Here is a 21,458-nt window from a genome sequence, read left to right as displayed (position 1 = left end):
TTTCAGTGATAGTGTTGAAATAGTATAGGGAAACTGCTTTGCTTTACAGTATCAAAACAGCAGAGTTTAATACTTGATACACATGTCATTTTTTAGATGTAAGACATTTCATAGTTATTCACATTGATATCTTGTGGAAAGAATGTGTTTCTCAGTTTATTCGGACTTTCCCCTCGATTAAGCTGAGAAGGAAACTATTTTCTTGGATTTTGTGTTGAATGTCTAGATGAACTGCTGATTCCTGATTCTAGTATTTGCACAGACTAGTGTAGGATATTTGAGGTTTTAGCTTTTTAAAAATTGGTAGATTTTTATATATTTCAGAAATTTTGAATTTTGCAGAATTACCCAGATTTTTAAAATTTTAAAATAGTTCGTATAGTTTACTTAAACCAACACAAAATTTGCCTAATCACAGAAATAAATTGCTGTTTATATGAAAAACTGAACATTAATCTGATGGGCATCACTGGCTGAACTTTTTCAGTTGCAAAGCAAGCAGCTCCATATGCTGAAAATGCAAAGTTACGTTTCTATACCTTTTATTTTTAACTAAATCAGTTGGGGGATTAGTTAATCTTAAAGTCACTATATAAACTCCTATGTGTAGAATTGAACATCTAAATGCTATAATGGAAAGTTTAAAACAAAGGGGTATTTTTAAGCATCAGCACTATGAATTCCAGTGTAGTGTTTGAAAAGTAATCTGAATAGTTTTCTTATGTACAATTTTCAGTAATGCAAAATCTGGAAGGAAAACTGTCCAGTAGGTACAGATACATAATTAAGAACAGAATTTTGCTGAACAGCTGGGTCTTGAAAAATACTTCATTTGATACATGAAAAGTGGTGGAAACCTGCATAGCTTTCTAATGACTGTGCTGCCATGCACAAAAATATTGATTTCTTTTGTCATTTATGTGAACAACGTTGACTGAATGTTCAGAGGAAACTGCTCCTTCTTGTGAAGGCAGGAACATTTTCATTAGTTCGTTAAAGTAAAGCACCTAAAGATGTATTTGGATAGCAGGGGAGAGGGAGGGAGGAAAGTCCAACTTTTTCTCGTAATAGGGATTTCTGGTCTGGACAAAACTGTTTATATAGGTAGGTTTCTTCTGTGAAGTCTAAGTGAGGAAAAAACAACACAGTCTCCTTAAAAGGACCTTTCTTTGCTCTGTGGAAAGTTGACTGCACTGCCATCTGCTGACAGTGTTTACAACCAAGGAGGCATAAATTATAGAAAAATCATGATAGCTGTTTTTATTGTAAGTTTTATTTCATATGATGTGTTATATATATTTAAGCCTTCTCAATACCATATATTCTTTTGTTTGCAAGTTTTCTATGTAATAAACAGATATCTATATGAAATAAAGTACATCATAGTACATAGTAACATTCAGTAGCTTCTGAAAAACTTTACTTAAGCTTCGTTGACTTGTAGGAAGGCAGACTCTGAATTCCTAGAGTCTCTTTGAAAAGTGATTTATATTCCTATAGCTTGGAAATTTTAATACATTATTGGGAGGTGGGGCAAGTAAGCCCTCAAAAAATGATAGCAGGACCTAGTTGCATTTAAAAAAATTAAAACAATCATACCTAACAGTGTTTGAAAGGATTATCATGTGAGAAGACTGTGTAATTTTTTAACTGCAGGAGGTGTTAAAATCAAAGTTTAAGCACACAGATTTGGAAAGTAAGCTTCTGAAAACATATAAAATAGGCTGTTTTTCACAATTGCTGTCTCCCATTAATCTCTGCAACTTTGCATACCAGCAGATTTAATGGTGAAGCAAGACACTGGTCAGAAACAACATTTTAAAAGTTATAAAATGCTCTCAAGATCTCTTGCACTGTTAGGAACCCATCTCATTACAGTCTCTTAACAATTATGTCAGTTGGCAGGACCAAATAATCCATACCACCACTGCAGCAGAAGTGGCATTGCAGCCTTGTTCTCTGCATAGCACTGCTCTGCACTCTGAATGAGTGGTATGAGACGTGTGGGAGCAGCTCTGCAATGTGCTGTGCAGGGTGGATGTATGTTTGCACATCTTTGGAAGCAATAGTAGGTGCTTGGAGTGCCAGGTACAAGATTGGTATGGGTTCTTGCTCCGCTAGTAGCAAGCATGGCCAAGCTCAGTGCTGTTTGAAGGGATGCATAACTGTTGGCATGCAAACCCCGTGGGACTCTGAAAAGCAGCACTTGTAGAGATACTGGAACATCACTCCTACTGGCGCAGAATGACAAAATTACCCAGTACTTAGATAACAGCAGCCTCTTTTGAGTCACCACTTCCCTCCCTGCTGTTTGCCTTCCCCCAGAGGAATGTTGCTAATGGAAGCTAAAACTAGAATACAGTAGCCTTGTAGCAGAGTTGGTGTGCATGAAATGAGTGACATTAGAGCCTCTCTAAAGCTTTGCATACCCACAGGCTGCTTATACCAATGCATCTTATTCTAGGCTCTTCAGAAGTATTTTTACCCCCTGACCCTATCTTTGGTACGGCTATGTCTGAAAATGAAAACGTTCTTTGTGCCCAGCTTCAGTGTTTCCATTTTCCTACCCTTCGGCACCATGGTTTACACAGCTGGTATGCTGAAAACTGCTATGAGAAATCTTCGTTCCTCTGCAAAAGGAGTAAGTTGGTTTTAGTTCAGTGTTAATGGTGTTGCATGTTTAAATATGCATAAAACAAATATGGGGAAATTGGTTAGTTATCCTTTCTACCTTTTGCCCAGTAAATTAAACAAAAAGTGTGTGTGTGTTTTAAATATTTGCTTGGCTTAAATAAGAACATCATAATGTGTGGTTGTCAGCCACAGTGCAGATTTTCACTAAAAAATGGTTAAGCGGATATATCTGCCCTAAAGGATGCTTGGAAAAAAAAGTGTCTTTTTAGTAAATATTACTCTTAAATTATTAACTTCACATGAAAATGAAGAAACACTTATTTCTGGTTTATTTTGAATATAGCAAATTCTATTAAATTCTTTCCAGCCAATTATTAGAACTAGGGGGGAAAAAAAAGCAAGTGGAGCTACTGGCTTAAAGTGAAAAAAATGGTTTTCATTCTGTATCTTGCATTTCTTTATTCCAAAAAGCTTTATACCAACAGGGATATTGGCAGTATTTTCAGGTAATATTTAAGATAACTCATATAAATGGTGCTGCTTTGCAAGGAGAGTTCTTGAACTTTACTACAAGTTCTTGAAGTTTTTCTAGTTTGCTTTTTGTTTAAAGCAGGAAAAAGGCTTACAGAATGGCAAAGGAGGAAAATTCAGCCCTTTTTTGCCTGCTTTTGCACCTGAAATACTGAAAATTAGGAAGACAGGGTATCGCCTTATCTACCTTGAGATGTAATCTTGGAATCTGGTATTGAAAAATGATGATCAAAAGATGACCTTTTCAGTCATCTTTTTGGGATGATGTAAGAAAGGCAATAGCTCTGCCAAAATGTTAACCAGAGGGTGAGGATACCAGATGCATAAGTTGAGCAGAAGAATGTTGTGTCCGGTTTCAGGTGTTGCAGTGCAAGAAAACTGTTGACAAGACCGTGACAAATTGAGGCGAGTTCAGTGGGGGCCAGCAAGATGGTGATGTGGGCTGAAGTGGCAGTCCTTTGAGGTGAGGCAGTGGTAATGGGGCTCCTTCAGCCTGGAGAAGGGAAGGCTTCCAGGGGACCTGAGAGCAGCCTGCCAGTACTTAACAAGGAGGTTGTCAAGAAGATGGAGGCAGGCTCTTTACAGTGGTGTATGGCAGGAGTCAAGGGATGTTAAGTTGAAACAAGAGATTTGAATTGATGCCGGAGGAAACTGTTTAATCTTGAGGGTAGTCACGAGTGGAACAGACTCCTAGGGAGGTTGTACAGTCTCTATCCTCAGAGATTTTTATGACCAGATTTGGTAGAACCCTGAGCAATCTGTTGGGACATCATAGCTGACCCTGCTTTGAGCTGGAGACCTCAGGTCTCTTCCAGTCTGAACTTTCGTGTGGACCCTCTCAGCTGACCTGAGCATAGGGGGACAGGCCACCCTCCCTGAGCAGTTGCTTCAGCTGGCAGGTCCCAGTGCTATCTGTGTTCCTTCTCTCTGGTTTTGGTACCTACCCTTAGGTCAGTGGGAAGAAAGGACAGTGGTCAGAAGGCACCTAAACTACCTCCACCGGTCAGGGATCAAGATGCAGCTAGGGCAGTGGAAGTACTATTGCTTGGCTTCCTTTTTTTAGGCCTGCCTATTAAGAGTGTCCTTCAGGTTTGGTCCAGAGAATATTCAGTTTTTCCTGAGTACCAGGAGTGAGGGAAGGAGCTGCAGCAGACACTGACAGTGAAGCTTAAACTTCTTAAACTACTTGTTCTCCCGTGTCTTGGAGAGGGTGCCTGAAAGTGTGTCAATTCCATTAAATACATTAAAACTCACTTTGTCAACTTTGAGCAGTAAATCATCCCTGTGTGCCTCCAGACTATCCATTATCTTCCCCACTCCTTGGAGAACCCTTTTCAAAGTTGCTTTAATGTGAAGGCATGGCTTTTAACTGATGGTCTGCATATGTTTACAAATCACTTAATGTTACAGAATAAACTGGACTCCTGTCTGGCAGGCTCACAGACACTTGGATATTGATGTGCTTTTCTGTTCTAGGCCAGACTTGCGTTGATATCAAAGACAACATTGTTGATGAAGGCTACTATTTCACTCCAAAAGGGAATGATCCCTGTTTGAGCTGCACATGTCACAATGGTGAACCAGAAATGTGTGTGGCTGCTTTGTGTGAACGGCCCCAGGGGTGTCAGCAATATCGCAAAGACCCTAAGGAGTGCTGCAAATTTACATGTTTAGACCCAGGTAAGAGTTGACTGCTACAGATTTGTCAAGAAAAATGAGTTCAGTGCTCAACTTGGTTATCTTTGAGTATAACTTTGTTTGAAATGATACACCCTTTCAATCCTCGATATAGCTGGGTACAAGTGCCTTGTGAGCAAAGATCTCAAATCACAAGAAATGAAGCACTTCAGGCTGTGGTTAGAAATAGTCATCTTGATGCTACTTATATAGGAGCAGCAGTTGCTCATTATGTGTATGGAGGTTGACACTACTGTGGATTTTTAGTAGTGTCTTGCATGGTTCCTTTCTCATGTTTAGTTATGAAAATACTTTTCTCTTGAACACTAATTAAAGCATCTTTTTTGGACATAAGTATTTATGTGTGCAGAAGTTTGCTGCAGGGATAATGTGGGAAACAGAGTTTTAAGAATAATCAGGACATGCAACCTTGCTTATTGGATTTGGGATCTCCGTGCAGCTTCTTTTGTATCAGTAAAGTCTTCAGTTGACTCTGAACTGTTTGTTAGTCACCATTCGAGGATGTAGATTTTGTGGAGGTTATTTTTCTGTAAAGAGACTTGTGAAAAGAAATGTATCTTATTTGGAATTTACTGCAAAGGTGGTCAAATAGTTGAGCAGATTGTGGAGTCCCCATCTGTGGGGATGTTCAACACCCAATTGGACTCTGACCTGGGAAACCTGCTCTGGCTGACTAAATGATCTCGGGACATCCCTACCAACCTCAAGCATTCTGTGATACTATTCCCTAGTATTTTAAAATAATCTTATCTGCATGCACTACGAAACTAAGGTTCTGAACTCCTGTGGAAAACACAGGTCAACTCTTCTCATCAGAGGTTTCTACTTCAGTCTGTTACAAAAAAAAGGGGTGCTTGTTGGCTTCTAAATTTGCAGGTCTGTCTTTTAAAGTGTAAAGTTTTGCCTTAACTGTAGAAGTTAATTATTACAGGCCACTGGTTCTTTCTTGCTGTCATTCACGTTCATTCTGAGGGTTAAGCTTAGCAGATTGTACCTAGTGTTGCAGGTCAGTCGATGAAAGTGTTACCTTAAATTTGGGCTCAAAAGAACCCTCTAAGACTTAGTTTGAAGTTTCAGAAGGCAGGCATTCTTTATTGCAGCACTGGATGCACAGGGGATTATTCCACCTAAAGTGCATGCTGAAAGCCAAAGGCACACTTACTATATACAATTAAAAATGAATATTCATGTAATTTCCAAGAAGTTCACACATATTTCCAGAGAATCTAATGCATATGTTAAGACACTGTGCAAGCATACTAAAATTTAGGGAAGGGTCTCTGAGGGGCTTCCATAGGGGTTTTCAGGGGTCTGTGGTGGTCCCTAGTGGTTGTTGAAGAGATGTCTCTTAGTGTCCTTTCCATGAACTCTGAGTCTTTCTTCATATAAGATCTTGTCTTGGCTCATTGCTCTGGCTGTAAAGTTTCTCAGCTTTTTTATCTTTGGCTTTCACAGGTGTCTGCTGGCTTATCTGCCCTGCCTGGGATGTCCCCATCACAGCTGCAAAAATTATGTCTTTGGGCACATTCTTGTCTGAGGCCCCTTATAGCAATTAGCACCAACTGCTTGCAGGCATCAGCTAGCAGGCATCAAAAGAATAGGGAAAAAGCAGGAGTCTTCCGCTCTTATCAGCAGAGTTAAGACTGTCTTCACTTTTTTTTATCTTCAGGAACGATGTCATCCAGCAGACAGGACAAGATGACCTGGGATAACCTCGTGCCGTGTTCTTTAATCCTTGCTTATTGCTGTGGGCCTTAAATATTTCATGAATACTGATTTGAAGAGTGTATTTTACCACATCCTTTCTGATCCTTAAGCTCTTCTTTCTGTACTGATGCTAAAAAAGACTGTTTCATTATACTCTTGCCTGAAGTGTTCTATTTTTTTTTTTAGTAACAGTTTTTGAGAGAAGAATCATCAAGCAGTTGTCAAACTTCCTTCATAATGAAGTTACTTCGGCTAGTGATAAACAGTGAAATTTTTTAATGAAGCATTTGTTTTCCTTGTGGGTGTTCATAAATGACTATTTCAGATGACAAAATTAATGTATTTATCTTTGTCCAGTTCTTACACATGTCTTCCATAAGCTCTGTTGCAAAGGAAAGAAAATGGCTTACTAATCAACAATAAGTAAATTAATCACCTGAGGAGAGGCTGGGGGGGGAATAAATCCTGCTGTTGGGTTGGCAGGTAATCAAGTCTTACAGTGTGAGTGGGTGAGCAATGATTACAAGTAGATAACGAATATTACTCAAGGACTTGGTAGTAGGGGAATTTTTCAGTAGTAGGAGTAAGCTGAGCAATCACAGCTATAATCTCTTGAAAGATGCTTCTCCTCATTTAGTTGAAGATAAATAGCAGAGGAAAATCTTTCATGTACCAATGCTGAAACTGAGGTAGTCTCTATTGCCACTCCATGGATATGGTAGAAAATAATTTTTCTGTGTGGCTCTTGTTTTAGACAGATCTACAACCCTTATTTGTGAAAAGGTAACAAATAAAATACATTGAAAGAGCTGATGGTATAGAAGCTTTTTTTAGTGACTAAACTGGTTCAGTTTTAGGATATTACTACTGTATGGAGTGTAAAACAGCATTTCTTAAATAATCTGTTTGTATTTATGTGGGTTGGAAATCTCTGTGATGACTTAACTTGTTCTGTACAAGTTGGGTCTTTGTCTTTTTTTTAATCTAGGACTTCATTTGAGAATAGTTTTTCCAGCCAACTAGGCTGAGTGTTAGGATTTCTGACAGGCTGGGAGCAGTGATAGAGGCCCAGGTTGCCCCAGAAAGTCCAAGGATTGCACTGGTTGCTGCCCTAAAGAGAGTACATGGACATCAGGCTTCCTACCTACAGGAATGCATCGTGCTTGCCTGTGTGTATATTTTACTTAAGTCACTTTATTTAAGGCTCATTAACACTCATTTATGATGTTCCTGAAGTCAGTATTGTCATGAAATTGAGGAGGAACAACAGCAGGTCTGTGGTGTTCAGGAAGGTGTATTAGTTGGTCAATGTGTGACTGCATTTGGTTTAAACTCTGACAGTAAGAGTTGCTAAAAGGTTTGACAGCACAAAGGCTTTTGTACTGCACTTCCAGATTTGAGAGGGTGTAACATTTGAACTCCATGCATGGTGCATTATTAAGTGAATTTCTTGTTGCCAAGAACGTGATATGTAATAAATATCAACCTGTTAGCCATGTACTTCAACAATATATAAATTAGGTGGATTTTTCTGTTACTAGCATTTGTCAGTACATATAATTTGTGAGGCTTTTCGTTTTCTTTTGTAAGGAATCTTTGATAATAGCTTTAGTTGCTGTTAGTGAAAGGAAAAGTATTGAGAGAGTTCTTGCAGCTGTGGTGGGTGCAGGAAAGGAGGTGGCCAGGATCTGGCTGGTCGCTCTAGGAAGTGCAGTGACACTGCGGTGGCTGGGGAGAGGGTTTTGTACCTGCTACTGCTTGTGTCCTAGAACAGTAGGTGACCCTGTTGTGCAGCCACTTCATCTGTTTCGTATCCACACCTAACCTTGGATGTGTTTCTCATTCAGGGCTTTTTAACAGGAAATTGGTGCAAGGAACCCACATGTCATTTTTAGGTCGTTTTTCTTTGTGTAGGGTATGTGTGCATGCTGGTTAAGCATAATGAAGTGCAATTAGCTGAATTGTGAAAAATTAATATCTCATGTCTGACACTGGTAGAACAGTGATAATGTGCTCACAACATCCAAATGTGGATCTGGTTAGCAGTGGTATAGAGCTCTCAAAGTCCTAAGCTCTTGGGTCTGTTTCATGTTCTGCCACTTGCTTTCTGTGTGATTCTAGAAAAAGATACAATTCCTGTTTACCTCAATCTCTTCGGTTCCTAAAAAATTATTATCATGTTCATTCACCTTTTTATGTTATTTCTAGTTCCTATCACTTAATGGTGCTAATCAATGACAGAGGGAATTTCGATGACCACATCTTGGCAATAATGATGTTAGAGATTTTGTTGTTGGAAATGTTAAGATGCCCAGATGTCACGTAGAAAAATAGTGTGTAGATATGTTAGTTCTCAGGCCTTTCCCATAGCTTCCAGGCTTGCTGCTCCCTTTAGTATAACCTTTCCTTTTTCCTGTTTTCAGAGACCTGAAGCCTTCAGCATTTTGTCCCTTTTCCTGATTAAGATATTATTAGAAACATTTAGATCTTCTTGCAATAGAAAGATAAATCACCTGATGATTCATAATTTTCTTACAAATGTTTTCTTACATATTTTTGAAATATGGAGAAGTGTTAAACCAGGCTAATGAATTTCCTCTCTACTTTTAGCTTTCCGTTACTGACAGAAGAATGTAAAGAAAAATGAGTTTTGAACAAAAGTAACAGACTTCTTTTATATGCTTTATGTAACAGATGGCAACAGTTTGTTTGACTCAATGGCTGGTGGAATGCGTCTGATCGTTAGCTGCATTTCCTCCTTCCTCATCCTCTCTCTGCTGCTTTTCATGGTCCACCGGTTACGCCAGAGGCGGAGAGAGCGCATAGAGTCTTTGATTGGAGCAAATTGTAAGTACCTTGTATCTGTAATGAGTCTTGATCTGAGCAGCGTATGTGCTTAAGAGTAAAGAGAGCAGAAGAAATACAAATCTGTGGAAAACATGAGCAAAAGTCTGGTTATAAATTCTAGTCAGTACTGTACCCAAACATAGCTCTATACTGGCTGCATGAACTGCTCATGATGTGTACAAGTTTTGGTTCTCTGGACCACTCCACATTCAAAGAAAAAAACTTTTATGTCAACACTTACCTTGTGTCTCGTACTTATTATTGACATATTGAGGTACATAAAAGTGAGAAATGTCACAGTCCTGCTTGACTATGCCTGTATGTGTGTGTCATAGTAGGTTCTTCATACCTGAACTTTTTTAGCCAATAATGGAAAAATATTTTTTGTTTGTACGTGGTCCAAATCTGTAATATCTTCTATGTGTGAATGATCTCCTTAGTTTGAAGAGGTTAGGTTCAAATTTAGATGTGATGCAGGACAAACAGGCTTGGGAGCAGGTGGGCCTGGGTATTATTGTGTAACTGCAGTAAGTTGACCTTGTATAAGTTATGTAGACTTTTGTAGGTCTTTGGGAGACATGAGTTCCTTGAGTGTGAAAAGTGGAAAAAGGTGTTGAGATCTGCCTTAAATTGAAGAAGAAAGCATGGGATAAAGTCACTTACTACTTTCTCTTCTCTTGAAATAGTGCACCATTTTAACTTGGGCCGCAGGATGCCTGGTTTTGATTATGGTCCCGATGGTTTTGGAACTGGCCTTACTCCACTGCATCTTTCAGATGATGGGGAAGGTGGGGCATTTCATTTCCATGATCCACCTCCACCCTATACTGCTTACAAGTACCCAGATATTCAACATCCAGATGACCCACCTCCTCCTTATGAGGCTTCTGTCAATCCAGACAGCATCCTTTGTTCCACTCCAGGTACGCAGGCAATAACTTCTCTCTTCTTCCTCTTTTTTATTTTGGCTAGAAAGTAGATTTTTTTTTTTTAAACTATAATCATGTGTTTTAGTGATTGTGATGGGAAAATATGTTTCATGGTAAAATCTCCTATTTCTACATTAGAGAGTCTTTTGTTAAAAATGTATCATTAAGCTTGTTTTTTCTCAAAGGTTCTTTGGATACCCTGAAATCCATACTGGAAGCAGTTTAACTCTTAGACCTTACCCATTTTCAAGCCTTACCTTGGATGTGTTACCTGGTTGTCTAGTTTCCACTGTGCTGGTGTACCTTTTCTGGTCTTTTGGAGACAGGTCTATAGAGATGGGTGTTCAGAAGTAGAACAAATTTCAAGTACAAGAGATTTTGAATAAAATATATCCAGCATCTTCTTTCCTCCCCACTTCCCCCACCCACACCCCCCAAAAATTGACCAAAAATACCACTTTCTAATGATTCATCCAGTGCTCTTCAGTTTTGCAGCTGTGATATTCACATACTGTAGAAATCTTTCCAGTTTGGGATTTTATATCAGCATATCTCTCAAGATAAGTGAGCCTGATTAGTGCAAATATCTTATTTATATATTGAAGTTTTATTTTTGTTGCATAGTTTTCCTCTTTTGCGGTGTCATCTCTTTGTGCATTAATGCAAAACCAGGAAAAATTCAGAGCTTCCAGAAATGCAGATAGTAAACCTACTTGGGAATGGGAAATGATATACTTCAGGTTCTGATTCTGCTTGGTTTTTGTCCTTTGCAGATGGAGTTCTTTCTCAGACTGTGCAAAGCAGTCCTCCATCACTAGGAAACTGTGATGTATCCCCGCAGCTTACAGAGGGATCGCTTCATCCCTCAGTTGGTCCTTCTCCAGTGGAGCTGGAAGACTCTGCTGACAGCAGCACCTTTCTTGTCCCTCCTGACACACCGCTAAATGAAAACACACCGGCAGAAACTCTTACGGGCAGCCGTCACAGCCACTGTTCTCTCAATACCATTGTATAAAGGAGCAAAAAGCCGACTGCCAGTCAGAAATAGTTTTAGCAACTGTTTGCACAGACAAACACTAATCCGTGGTTTGAACTTCAGAAGGAATCTCCACTTTGTTTTCTGAACACTGCTTTTATGTTCTAGATTAGAATTGTGCCTCTCGTTTTTTGGCTGTTGTTATTCATTCACTAATCGGTTTGTCCTGTAAATATGGATTGTATAACTGCTCTTTTTTTCCATTGGCTGTGGAAAAGAGTGCAGAGAATTCCTTTGACTTCTAAGGAGGTGAAAAGTATGGGTAGTTTTTTTGGGTTTTGTGTTGTTTTTTTTTTCCCCTTAACCTGAGAGGAAACAGAATCTACATCAGAAAAAAGCTGCTTGGATTTGGCTGGATACCACTGGACCCAGGAAACAGACAGTGGAAAAGGAGGGTGGGGGCAGTCACCATTCAGTCACTTGCTTTCTCTCTTGCTTCAGTGCTACACTTGGAAAACGCAGAGAAGATGGGACTGCAGGGGAAGGGGCTGGGGGCCTGTTTTACAGAGCGGGAACACTGAGGAGCTAAAACACATGCCACCAAGTAAGAGTTACGCAGTATAAAACGTTTGCGTGTCTTGATCTGCCTTGCTGTTTCAGAACACTGTAGAGACTGGAGGATGAATGACCCACTCAATATATGACTAGCGGGTACTAAGAAAACTAGGATTTACAATTGCAATTATTTGTTGTTGGTAGCTGCAAAATCTGGTATTGTCGGGTAAACTTCTGGCCCATAAAGAAAATTGAGTCTCTGTAATACTTGGGTCCCTTTTGGTAGAATCCTCACATATGTGAGGTAGTACTTTAGAGAAGGGACGGGGAGCAATTAACTTTGATGCAGTCTGATTTCACTATATGAAGCCCCTGTTTGTTATAATCCCATAAGGAAGACTGAGGTATTTTTCTTTGTAGTTTAGCTCCTTTACAGTGAACAGTTGCACAAGACTGGCCTGTATAAAAGACCCTTGTTCTTGCTTTTCTTATTGCATGCTATATTTAGCATGTTAAGTGTGTTTCCTCCCCTCCATTTTGCTTCTTTACAGTTCTACAAATATAATTTAAAAAGTGATCAACATGCACTGTAAGTGATGTTTAATTCTAATTGGACACTTGTTCCTTAGCCAAGTCCTATAAATTGCCAACCCTATTCTAGAGATTTCCCCTGTGCTCCCCAAACCATTTATCCAGGTCCCACAAGGGGTTATAATGAGGTTGGTGTACTTAATAAATCAGCTTCTTTCAGTCTGAGATGTCCTCTTAAATTTCCCCCTCAGATTGAACTCTTAATTTACAGATGGCAAAAAGATTCCTTCACCCCCCCCACTAACCCTAAAGTCAAGCACTGTTGGTGTTGGTAATGAGTGCAAAATACTCTTTACAGGTGAATTTAAATTTAAGTTCGATTTCAGTGTACAAATAATTTATCCTTTCCCCCCATCCTTCTCTTGCCTCTGCTTCTCCTTGATTTACTGTAGCAGTCAGCAGATGAGATGAATTATAAGGAATTTGTAAAGAATGTCCCTTGTGAATGTTCTCCTGTTACCTTATGAAGGGTACAAGCCTAGAGGGACAGGAAAAAAACACTGCATGAGGGTGTGTATGTGATCTATTTTTCTAGTAATGATGAGAAATCATACTTGTATGACAAATCCTAACCCACTGTTGTGGTTTCCCAGTGCAGCTGACTCTTTCCCCGTTGAATATGCTGCTACTTTCTATTCTGTCTTGCCTATAGGCTTATACTGTACTTGGGGATGGGTCTTGACAATTCAACTCCTTTTGCACAGAAAACTGTGAGTTTCATTATTGGGATCATATCTGGTGTCTTGACATTCAGACACTAACAATCTTGAATCCATCGCAGAGCGTGAATCACAGTTGTGGGGTGCGCTGCTGGCACACGAGTGGGAGGAAGCACTGTTAGGAAGCCTCTCCAGCTGGAGCTGTACCACCGCCCGCATCCTGCTCTCTGGTTTGACTGGCTCTAACAGCAGTGGTACGAAACGAGAGGAGCAATTCTCCACCCTGTGGGATCTCTCACTGTCTCCTCCTCTGAGTTCAAGTCCTGGTCTAATGAAGTGGATGGATAGCAGTAGTCAGAACCATGCGTACAAATTATTGAGCATTTCTGAAGTATGAAAATAAAGCGGGTTTTGTGCATTTTTGAGCACATTCATACGTTTTATACATTGTATGTACTGATTTTTCTTTAGTTTTATAGGTACGAATGTGTGTGTGTGCGTGTGTGTTTCTGGGTGGCGAGATATATATATATATATATATATATACATACTGTAGAGGGTAACCTTTGTGCTGTGTCCAGCTAGGTGAAGCTAAGCACTGGGATATAAACTAGGCTCTTAGGGTTAATACTTCTCTCAAGCTGGCTACACTCTATTGTAGGACAGGCTGTGATAGTGTACACTTAAGTAGGATGCAAAGTCTATGCTACTACAATCTGTTCCTGAAAAATATTTTGTTAGCAGTGCAAACTAGAAAACTTTCAATTTCTTTTGAAGCCAGATGGAATATTTGTTCTTTGTAGTATCCTAGCGCAATAACAAAAGGCCTTTTGGCTTGGTTTAGTCTCTGAAGCTGTGTTTTGTGGCCGAGGTGAACAGATACCTTACCTCACACTTCTCCTAACACTGAGGGAATCTGTTCGATATTTTTTTTTTTTTTAAATTTTATTTTACTGTCAGTTCTGTGGTGAATTTTATTTGAAAATAAGCTCTGTTACAACTGGCAACTTCATGGTGGCTCCTGGTTGTAGCTATTCCAAATGGAAGTTTCTTTGTAGAAGCCTCAGTGTGATATTTTCCGCATTGCTTCTGAGCCTTTCCCACTTGTGTATTGGCACGGAGGCTGCTATTTTCTCCCTTTTTCCCCTATCCTTCTTCATCTTAACTGTAAACAAGGGAAATTTTGCCTTGAACGGAGCAGCTCACTAAGTACAGCTTGTTTACCTCTCAGTGAGCTTCTAATTTGGCAATAAAATTGTCATTTTTTTTCCTTTTAATGTAGCTTTTTCACATTGAGTACTTTCTCTTGGAGTAAGAGCCTTTGTAGCAGAAAACGTCACAACTACTCAGACCTCTGGACCAACTGGGGAAGAGTTGTTTTCTTGACAGCAGTTGACTCCTCAGCAAACCTTCCTTGCCCTTGGCAAGGTGACTGGTAAGCAGTGTGTCCTGAGCACCAATTACAGAGGGTTGATGCTTGCCTGAGGAAGACCTTTCTGTTTTGATGGCCATTCTATTGATGAGATCTTTGGAGTTATTTTGTACATTGAATTCCACACCCCCCACACCCCTTTACTCCTCTGGATGTTTTTCTTAACCACTGACACATCCCAAATACCCCTCCAGCCCCAGTGGAGTTGCTGGCATTACTGCAGCATTTCTCTAGGATGTCTTTGGCTGCAGTTGCTGTGAAGTCGCAGCGCTCAGTTCTGCACAGGGCTCGCGCCTCCCATCGTGGCCTGGGACAGAACCGCTCCTCAGGTTCTCGATGCCCCGTCCTTATGACGTACTGTGGTGCCATATTGAGGTCTCTGCTGTTCTTCAAGAACAGCCCTAGGTAGTCACTTCTCTCGGTGGTACTGGTGGTACCTGTACACAGTCTCACAGCAGCCTCTAATTTCTCTATTAGGTGAGTTGTAGAGCAATGTTAGAAGGATGGTGGGTTTCATTCTGTGCTAGATCAGAACTGTCATTCAGATGTACAGCTTGTCTGCTTAATGTTCGCTCTTGTCTAGTCTTGAGCCTCACACTATTCCTTTACCCATCCATGCCAAGATGCTGATCTAGAAGAAGAATGAAGTAGGTGGAAAACCTTTTCTGAAGGCTTCATCTTACAGTCAACAGGTGCTCTGCCTCCACAGGTGTTGTGGGGTGATGGCCTGTTTGTGCACCTCTCAAGTTTCACTTAGGAAGAAAATGTTTTTGTGATCAGTAATTATTACTGTTTTTTTTTCCATCTAATGTTAAATTAATTTGAAGCTGTTTTTAAAGATGTTTTTTCTTGTCTTTCAGATGTGGCTTTTCAGTGGCAAAGCACTGACATCATAATTGCCTCATACAATCCATAACACGTCTACTTTTTTTCAGTTGCTGAAACATTTTTTTCTCCCTAGCTAAGGAACATGCAATATACAGAAATTTCTTTTAAATTTCCCTTACAAGTTGGGAGCTGCACCCTAAAATTAGAGCAGATGAGTGTAGAGGAGGCAAATCAAAATTCATGCATTTTGCTTCTGACTTCCCCAGTTGCAAATGGAATAGGTGTTTCTTTGGAATAGATGCTTTTGGTGGCAAAGATCTGCTTCCCCTAACAACAGTCTGCATTACCTGCCTGCTACGGTACGACATAGCTTTAATTTTCCAGTATTGTGCACCTTGAATGTTGAGTGGGTTGGAGTTGACGCCAGCGGAGATGCTGCGCTTGCAGGCTGCGTGCAGGGCCGTGCTGCGCTGTGCCCGAGCGTCGGGCTGGTGGATGCCTGGGAAGGGAGGCTGTGAGAGAGAATGAGACATTGATTTTTACCTTCTCCTGGAAAATAATTTTAGCCAACGCTGCATTTGCAGGCTTCTCCTGTGTAGTTGGTTTGTGACTGGACTTAACTGTGGCAGTGTATAAAAGATTTTGATATTCTGTGAAATACCATGTAGAATTTAAATTTGATACTATAATAATTCAGTCCCTGTGACACTGTTTTTTTGTTTTAACTTCTTTATTTGGGGTTGGCACTAATCTTCCTTTTTTTTTCCTCAAGATGCTGTGAGAAACATTTCATCCAAATGCCAAATAAATTGTGTTCTGTAAGAGAAATGTCCTGTTCCAATGTCTCCTGATTTCTGCATCGATGTGGTTCCTTGGCATTGCGAAGGAAGGTCTTGTTAAATTACGCTTCTGAGCTGTGATCTTGCAAAAAGATCAATAGATGCATTTAACTTCAAGCAGGGAGGCTGCCAAAGACTCTTTGTGTACAAATACCAGTGGAATGTACCTATATTAGTGTAATTTTAAGAAAGTCTTGGCTGTATACCCAAGAAGGTGAAGGGCAGCCGAAGTCCCTCTGTCCTCTCCAGACCTGTGGGCAGAGGCTGAGTCCCTGGGCAGGAGGTGCAGGTGGCTGTGCTGGGTGTGAGGGGGACCCTTGAGTCCCCCAGCTCCTGACAAGGGGCGGCAGGGCTCTGGGGAATGAACCGAGTCAGTCGGAGAGTTGATGTGGTGTCCGAGGGGGACGGTGTTAACAGTGGGGATGCTGGCCGGAAGGCCTGGCAGGAGGTCTGGCTCTCCTGACCTCTTCAGATGTTCCAAAATTCAGGCTCCAAACTTTTCATCAAATTCCCAGAGGAAGGGTTTGAGTACTGCACCCTTCCCTCTACTGTGTTTTACACTCCCTACGTGGTATTGCGGGCCGGAGAGGGGGCCCTGGGGCGACCTTGGGTGCCTGGCAGGAGAAGCCTTGGCCGAGAGCCGTGTTTTGGGGTGTGCGGGAGGTTTCCCGTCTGGCACCCGAACCCGTCTGTCTTTCAGGGAGATGTACAGCAGGTGGCGTTTCTGCTCAAACCACTCCGAGCTGCTTTACATCACTGGCGATGGCAGTTCCCCTTAGAGCTGGGGAAATTAAATGAGCCGGAGCGTGCAGGGGGAGAGGCAGCTCTCCTGCCCCAGGCCCCTTGGCCTGCAGTGAACAGGGAGGTGATGCTGCCCCTCCTGCAAGAGTCTGGAAGACTCAATGATTTAATAAAGCTGGCTCATAGCGGGAAACATTCCCGTGAAAGAACTTGCTGGATAAATAAGCCTCTCTGAACAGTTGTGCTGGTTTGGTAATGTGGAATCACAGCTGGAGCTGGCAGGCTGCTGGGTTACGGGAGGGAGCGGCACCACACCCGAGTCAAACAGCCCTATCTCCTGTCCCAGCCAGGTGTGTTCAGCATCGCTGCTGCGTGCTGCTGTGGAAGTTACTTGTCCTTTCATACCTACTCATAGCAACACAACTTGAGATTCCAAACATGGGTGTGTTCAGCGTGCTGGTTGAGAGATGCGTCCCTTCGGAGTGGGCAAAGCTGTGCTACTGGCACCTACCCCTGCCTCTTCTGAGCACCTGGGGCAGTGGGTGCGGTGCTACAGAGCCCCTCACCCCTGTCCTGGTGACAGCTCACTGGGTGGCCTGCAGTACAAGTCCTGGAATTGGATTTTCCAGAGCCAAATTCACTTTGCCTGGGGGAAGTAGTTAAAAACTAAAAATTGGCCTCATGATCCCAGCCTGCCATGAGAGGGACTGGTTTTGGGTGCAGGGAAAGAGTGGCAGCTCCTTTTCACAAGTGCAGTCCTGGCCCTGGTGACGCCTACCCACACTCCCGAGTTGGGAGCTCAGGTCCTAGAAACCTTCACTGCTTTCTTGTGAGCTGCTGGGCTTGCAGTGTTTGCTGGGAGTGCTGCAGAACAAGTCCCCGCAGCATTGCTGGGCTGTCCCCGTGCCCTGCTCGTGGCCGCATTGCTGAATGCCATCCAGCGTGCAGTGTCATTGTCACCGCGGGTGCCGTGGAGGGCTCTGCTCTCCCTTTCCTGTGCCCGCAGAGGGCAGCTGCCACCGCAGCCGCCTCCATCGCTGCTGGACCTGGACCAACACAGTTCCCAGAGCTTCATCTCTGCTCCGGGCCACGAGATGCTGGTTCAGCTGCAGGCAATGGGACACAGACCTTCCTTTGCTGCTGGTCTCGGGGACAAACGTGTCTCTGTAGCAGTTGCCTGATGTCATGAGTGTTTGGAGGGACTCGGTCTGGCAGGGACCGTGTTGATGCTGCAAGATCCTGTGCAGATACCACTTGCCCTTCCCTCCTGCCCTCTTGTTGCCTGGGGACAGGGGCGATGCTGTGGCTGCTGGAAGACACCAGGAGTGTCTGGAGCAGAGCGGTTCACTGCTGCTCCCTGGGGACACACTTTGACAGGGGGCAGCTGTCAGCATGGACACTTGGATGTTGTGGCAGGGGCATTGCTGGGCAGCTTTATGCTGTAAGCTCCTACCAGCTTAAAATGCATTTTCTTGGGAAGGTAATTAGCAACTGCATGTGTCTGGGGTCCTCAGCCCCTGGGAGAGGGCCGGGGACTTGAGGGTGTGGGTCAGATGTGTAAGGGCCACGTGCTGGCAGTGACCCTGGGGTGCCAGGCTCGGGGTGGGGTGGGGGGGAGATGTCACTGACCCTTGCAGCAGGAGCATGGGATGAATGGAGGGGCTGTGCAGTGGCGGGTGGCCAGCATGCATCTGCCGGCCACAGTGCCTCCTTTGTGCCGTCCCCTGCCCTGCTCCTGGATTTCTGCTGGGGCTAGCAGCAGCTTGTTACGGAGATCAAGGATCTTCATGGAAAATCAGAAGTGTCTGGAGTATTTATTGCCTGTGAACTTCTCCCCACTGAGCTTGCTTCTCTGGATGCCCTCATCCCTTCCTGCACTCATCCCTGAGTGATGCGAACCACACTCTGGCAGCTCAAGTCTGTCTTGTCGCTGTCCCTGTCAGCTCAGGTCCCTGGCTGGGCTCCCAGGCAGCAGCACAGGATTTACCTCCAGGAGCTGTTCTTGGCATCTCTGCTGCATGACGGTGCACGTGGTGGGGGTTCCCAGCAGGGTGGCACTGTGCCCACGACAGATCGATGGCTGCAGCTTAAGTAACTATTTTTATTTTTCAGCGGTATTTTTTCCCCTATCATGGCTCTTGCCCTTGGTGCTGTCACTACGTGTGTCTGCAGGGACCTCACCTGCCTCCTGGCTCTGTGACAGCAGGACGATGGACATGGTCTCTCCCTACGAGGACAGCACAGAGCTGCAGGATCGGCTGCGAGCTCACCACCACCACCACCGTGGCAGCAAGAGACTGGCAAGTACAGAGCGGCTCTTTTAAGGTTTGATCTGGTTCCTATAGAAACTGGAGGTTGCTCCTGCCTGGCGCTGGTGCCAGCAGTCGGTGGTGTGCCCCAAGGAGCAGGGCAGCCGGGGATGGGCTGGAGTGGGGTACGGCACAGTGCCTCAGTGCCGCCGCTGCCTCTCCACGTGCCTTGCAGCCCCCTCTGCTTCCTTGCTCTGCTCCTGCCCCTCAGTGGAGCCATGATCTGCACCCACCTCCAGCTGTGCAGGACTCTCCAGACCCCAGGGCCCTAGGCTGGATGTGCTGCTCCTTGCCTGGCAGGGCCCTTTGTGGGACAAGGGACTGGTTCTCACCATGTGCTGGGTCACTTGCTGCAGCACGGTGGTGCTGGTGTTCCCAGCCACGTGGTTTCTGTGGTGACGCTTCTGCTCTTGCCCTCATTGCCAAAAATCACCACTGGAGAAGCCTTAAAACCTAAAAGGATAACCGGGGGGATATCTCTGCCCTGGTCAACACCCTGGGGGCAGTGAGACCCATCAGCTTCTGACTCCCGAGGGTCTGGCTTTCTCCTCCACTGCCTGGCACTAGAGGCCATCCTGCTGCCACCAGGTGGAGGTGGTGCTTGTGCCACTTGGTGGGCTCACATCTCCAAGGGATGTCTCGGTCTTCCCTGGGTGCCAGAGCAGCCTCTCTCCTTCCTGGTGGCAATCAGCACAGTCTGCGGACCTGGTGACACCCTCCACCTTGCCTGCCCGCCCTTTGCAGCTTGATCCGGAAGGATGATCCCAGCCTTCTGCAAACTACCTCATCGCTGGAGCAGGGGCCAAGCGTCAACCATGGCGTAGATCCAGAGCAGCTCAGATCCCTGTGCTGCCGCCCTCCTCTGCACCCCACACCCGTGCCCAAAGACATGGCTTGGTGCTGCCCAGGCACCTGCCTGGGTTTGGCTCTGCCCAGGGAGGGATGAAGGTGCCCCAAAGAGCCCCCACCAAGGACAAGCCCCATGGGGTGTGCTGTCCCCTTGTAGCACATGGCAGCCAAGCAGCTTTGCTGAGCCAGAGCCCATCCCCGGCCAAGCTGGCAGCAGGAGGCTTCTTCCCGCTGCCCTCATGCTGCTGCCGGGTTTGTTCATCCTGGCAGTGACTCGGCAGAGCTCCCGGCCAGGGCCAAGTGCCGGTGAGAGGAGCTGCAGGCTGGGCCCCATGGCCTCCTTTCCACTGCTGCCTGAAGATGGCAGGGATATTTTAGGAGAATATGACAACACTATGCTCCTGTCTTTTCACCCTCTTCCTACCTGCCCGCTGCGAGAGAGTAGCTCTGCTGGCAAGATACTGGCTCCTGTGGGACCTGCCTGGACGGCTGCAATGAGGACGGTGAGTGCTGCCTCCATGGTGGGGAGCTCAACAGCCATGTGCACCAGCCCGGGATGCCTGCACTGGGCTCCTGTGCTGCTCAGGTGGGTGCTGAGGCCCCTGCCCTGGCGCTGCCCCCCTGCCCTGGCTGGCCAGTGCTGTGTGGCTCTGAGCCTGGGTTGCCACTGTGCAGCCTAGTGCTGGCTGAAGGGGAAAGGACCAAATCCTGCTCCATCAGTGTGCTGCTCCTCGGTGACCCCGGGGACTGAGGGTCCCCCATAGCAGGGCTGCAGATGCCACCTGTGCCCCGAAGATGTGGTGCCATGGGTTGCCCCAGGAGGGGCCTCTGTTTGCAGGGATGAGCAGGGTTCGGCCGTGGCTCCGTGTGGCACTGCCCACCCCTCATCAGGGCCCCGATGGGAGCCACCACCCTCCCGCTGTGGAGGATGCAGGACCTGCTGCTGGCTGAGGGGTTGCCAAAGCTGGGGGAGAAGGTTGTCCCACAGCATCTGCCTGCGAAGTGTGGGAAGGGGATGGGGCAGAGCGGGTGCCTCCAGCCCCTTCTGACTACTGGCAACCCCCCTGAAGCTCATCCGTGGCCCTATGGCATCGTGCAGGGGTGGGATGGGGCACAGCAGGGATGCAGCCAAACTCCTGCTTTGGGCTTGGAGAGCAGGATGGTACTGGGTAGCTACCCCCGCAGCCCTCGGAGGGGATTGGGTAGTGTGCTGCACCCCCCCCAGGCTTTGCCAGCCCCCTGCTCTCCTGCCTTGTCCCTGCTGACGGCCCTTGGGCTGGCATCCTGGGCAGGGGCCTGGCACGGCGCATGGGGCTGGCTGGGGGCCGGGCCG

General features: G+C 44.7%; 2 protein-coding genes across 2 annotated transcripts in view; both read left to right on the top strand.

Moving 5' to 3' along the window:
* DGCR2 (DiGeorge syndrome critical region gene 2) overlaps positions 1 to 16,215 on the top strand; it is a 55,806-nt gene extending 39,591 nt beyond the window's left edge. Inside the window, exons 9-13 of the mRNA XM_026859944.1 lie at positions 2,465 to 2,641; positions 4,642 to 4,845; positions 9,265 to 9,417; positions 10,104 to 10,340; positions 11,120 to 16,215. Of these exons, the coding sequence (XP_026715745.1) occupies positions 2,465 to 2,641; positions 4,642 to 4,845; positions 9,265 to 9,417; positions 10,104 to 10,340; positions 11,120 to 11,361 (1,013 nt within the window). The 3' untranslated portion in view covers positions 11,362 to 16,215. The remainder of the gene's footprint in view (positions 1 to 2,464; positions 2,642 to 4,641; positions 4,846 to 9,264; positions 9,418 to 10,103; positions 10,341 to 11,119) is intronic.
* Positions 16,216 to 19,177: 2,962 nt separating this feature from the next.
* Positions 19,178 to 21,458, top strand: part of LOC113486216 (carbonic anhydrase 15-like) — a 10,638-nt gene continuing 8,357 nt past the window's right edge. The window contains exon 1 of the mRNA XM_026859943.1: positions 19,178 to 19,271. Coding sequence (XP_026715744.1) covers positions 19,178 to 19,271 — 94 coding nt within the window. The remainder of the gene's footprint in view (positions 19,272 to 21,458) is intronic.

Source organism: Athene cunicularia (genome assembly GCF_003259725.1).
Source record: "Athene cunicularia isolate RWA chromosome 15 unlocalized genomic scaffold, athCun1 chr15_part1, whole genome shotgun sequence".
Lineage (NCBI taxonomy): Eukaryota > Metazoa > Chordata > Aves > Strigiformes > Strigidae > Athene > Athene cunicularia.
The sequence above is the reverse complement of the archived record's forward strand: the minus strand, read 5'-3'. Positions and strand labels throughout refer to the sequence as shown.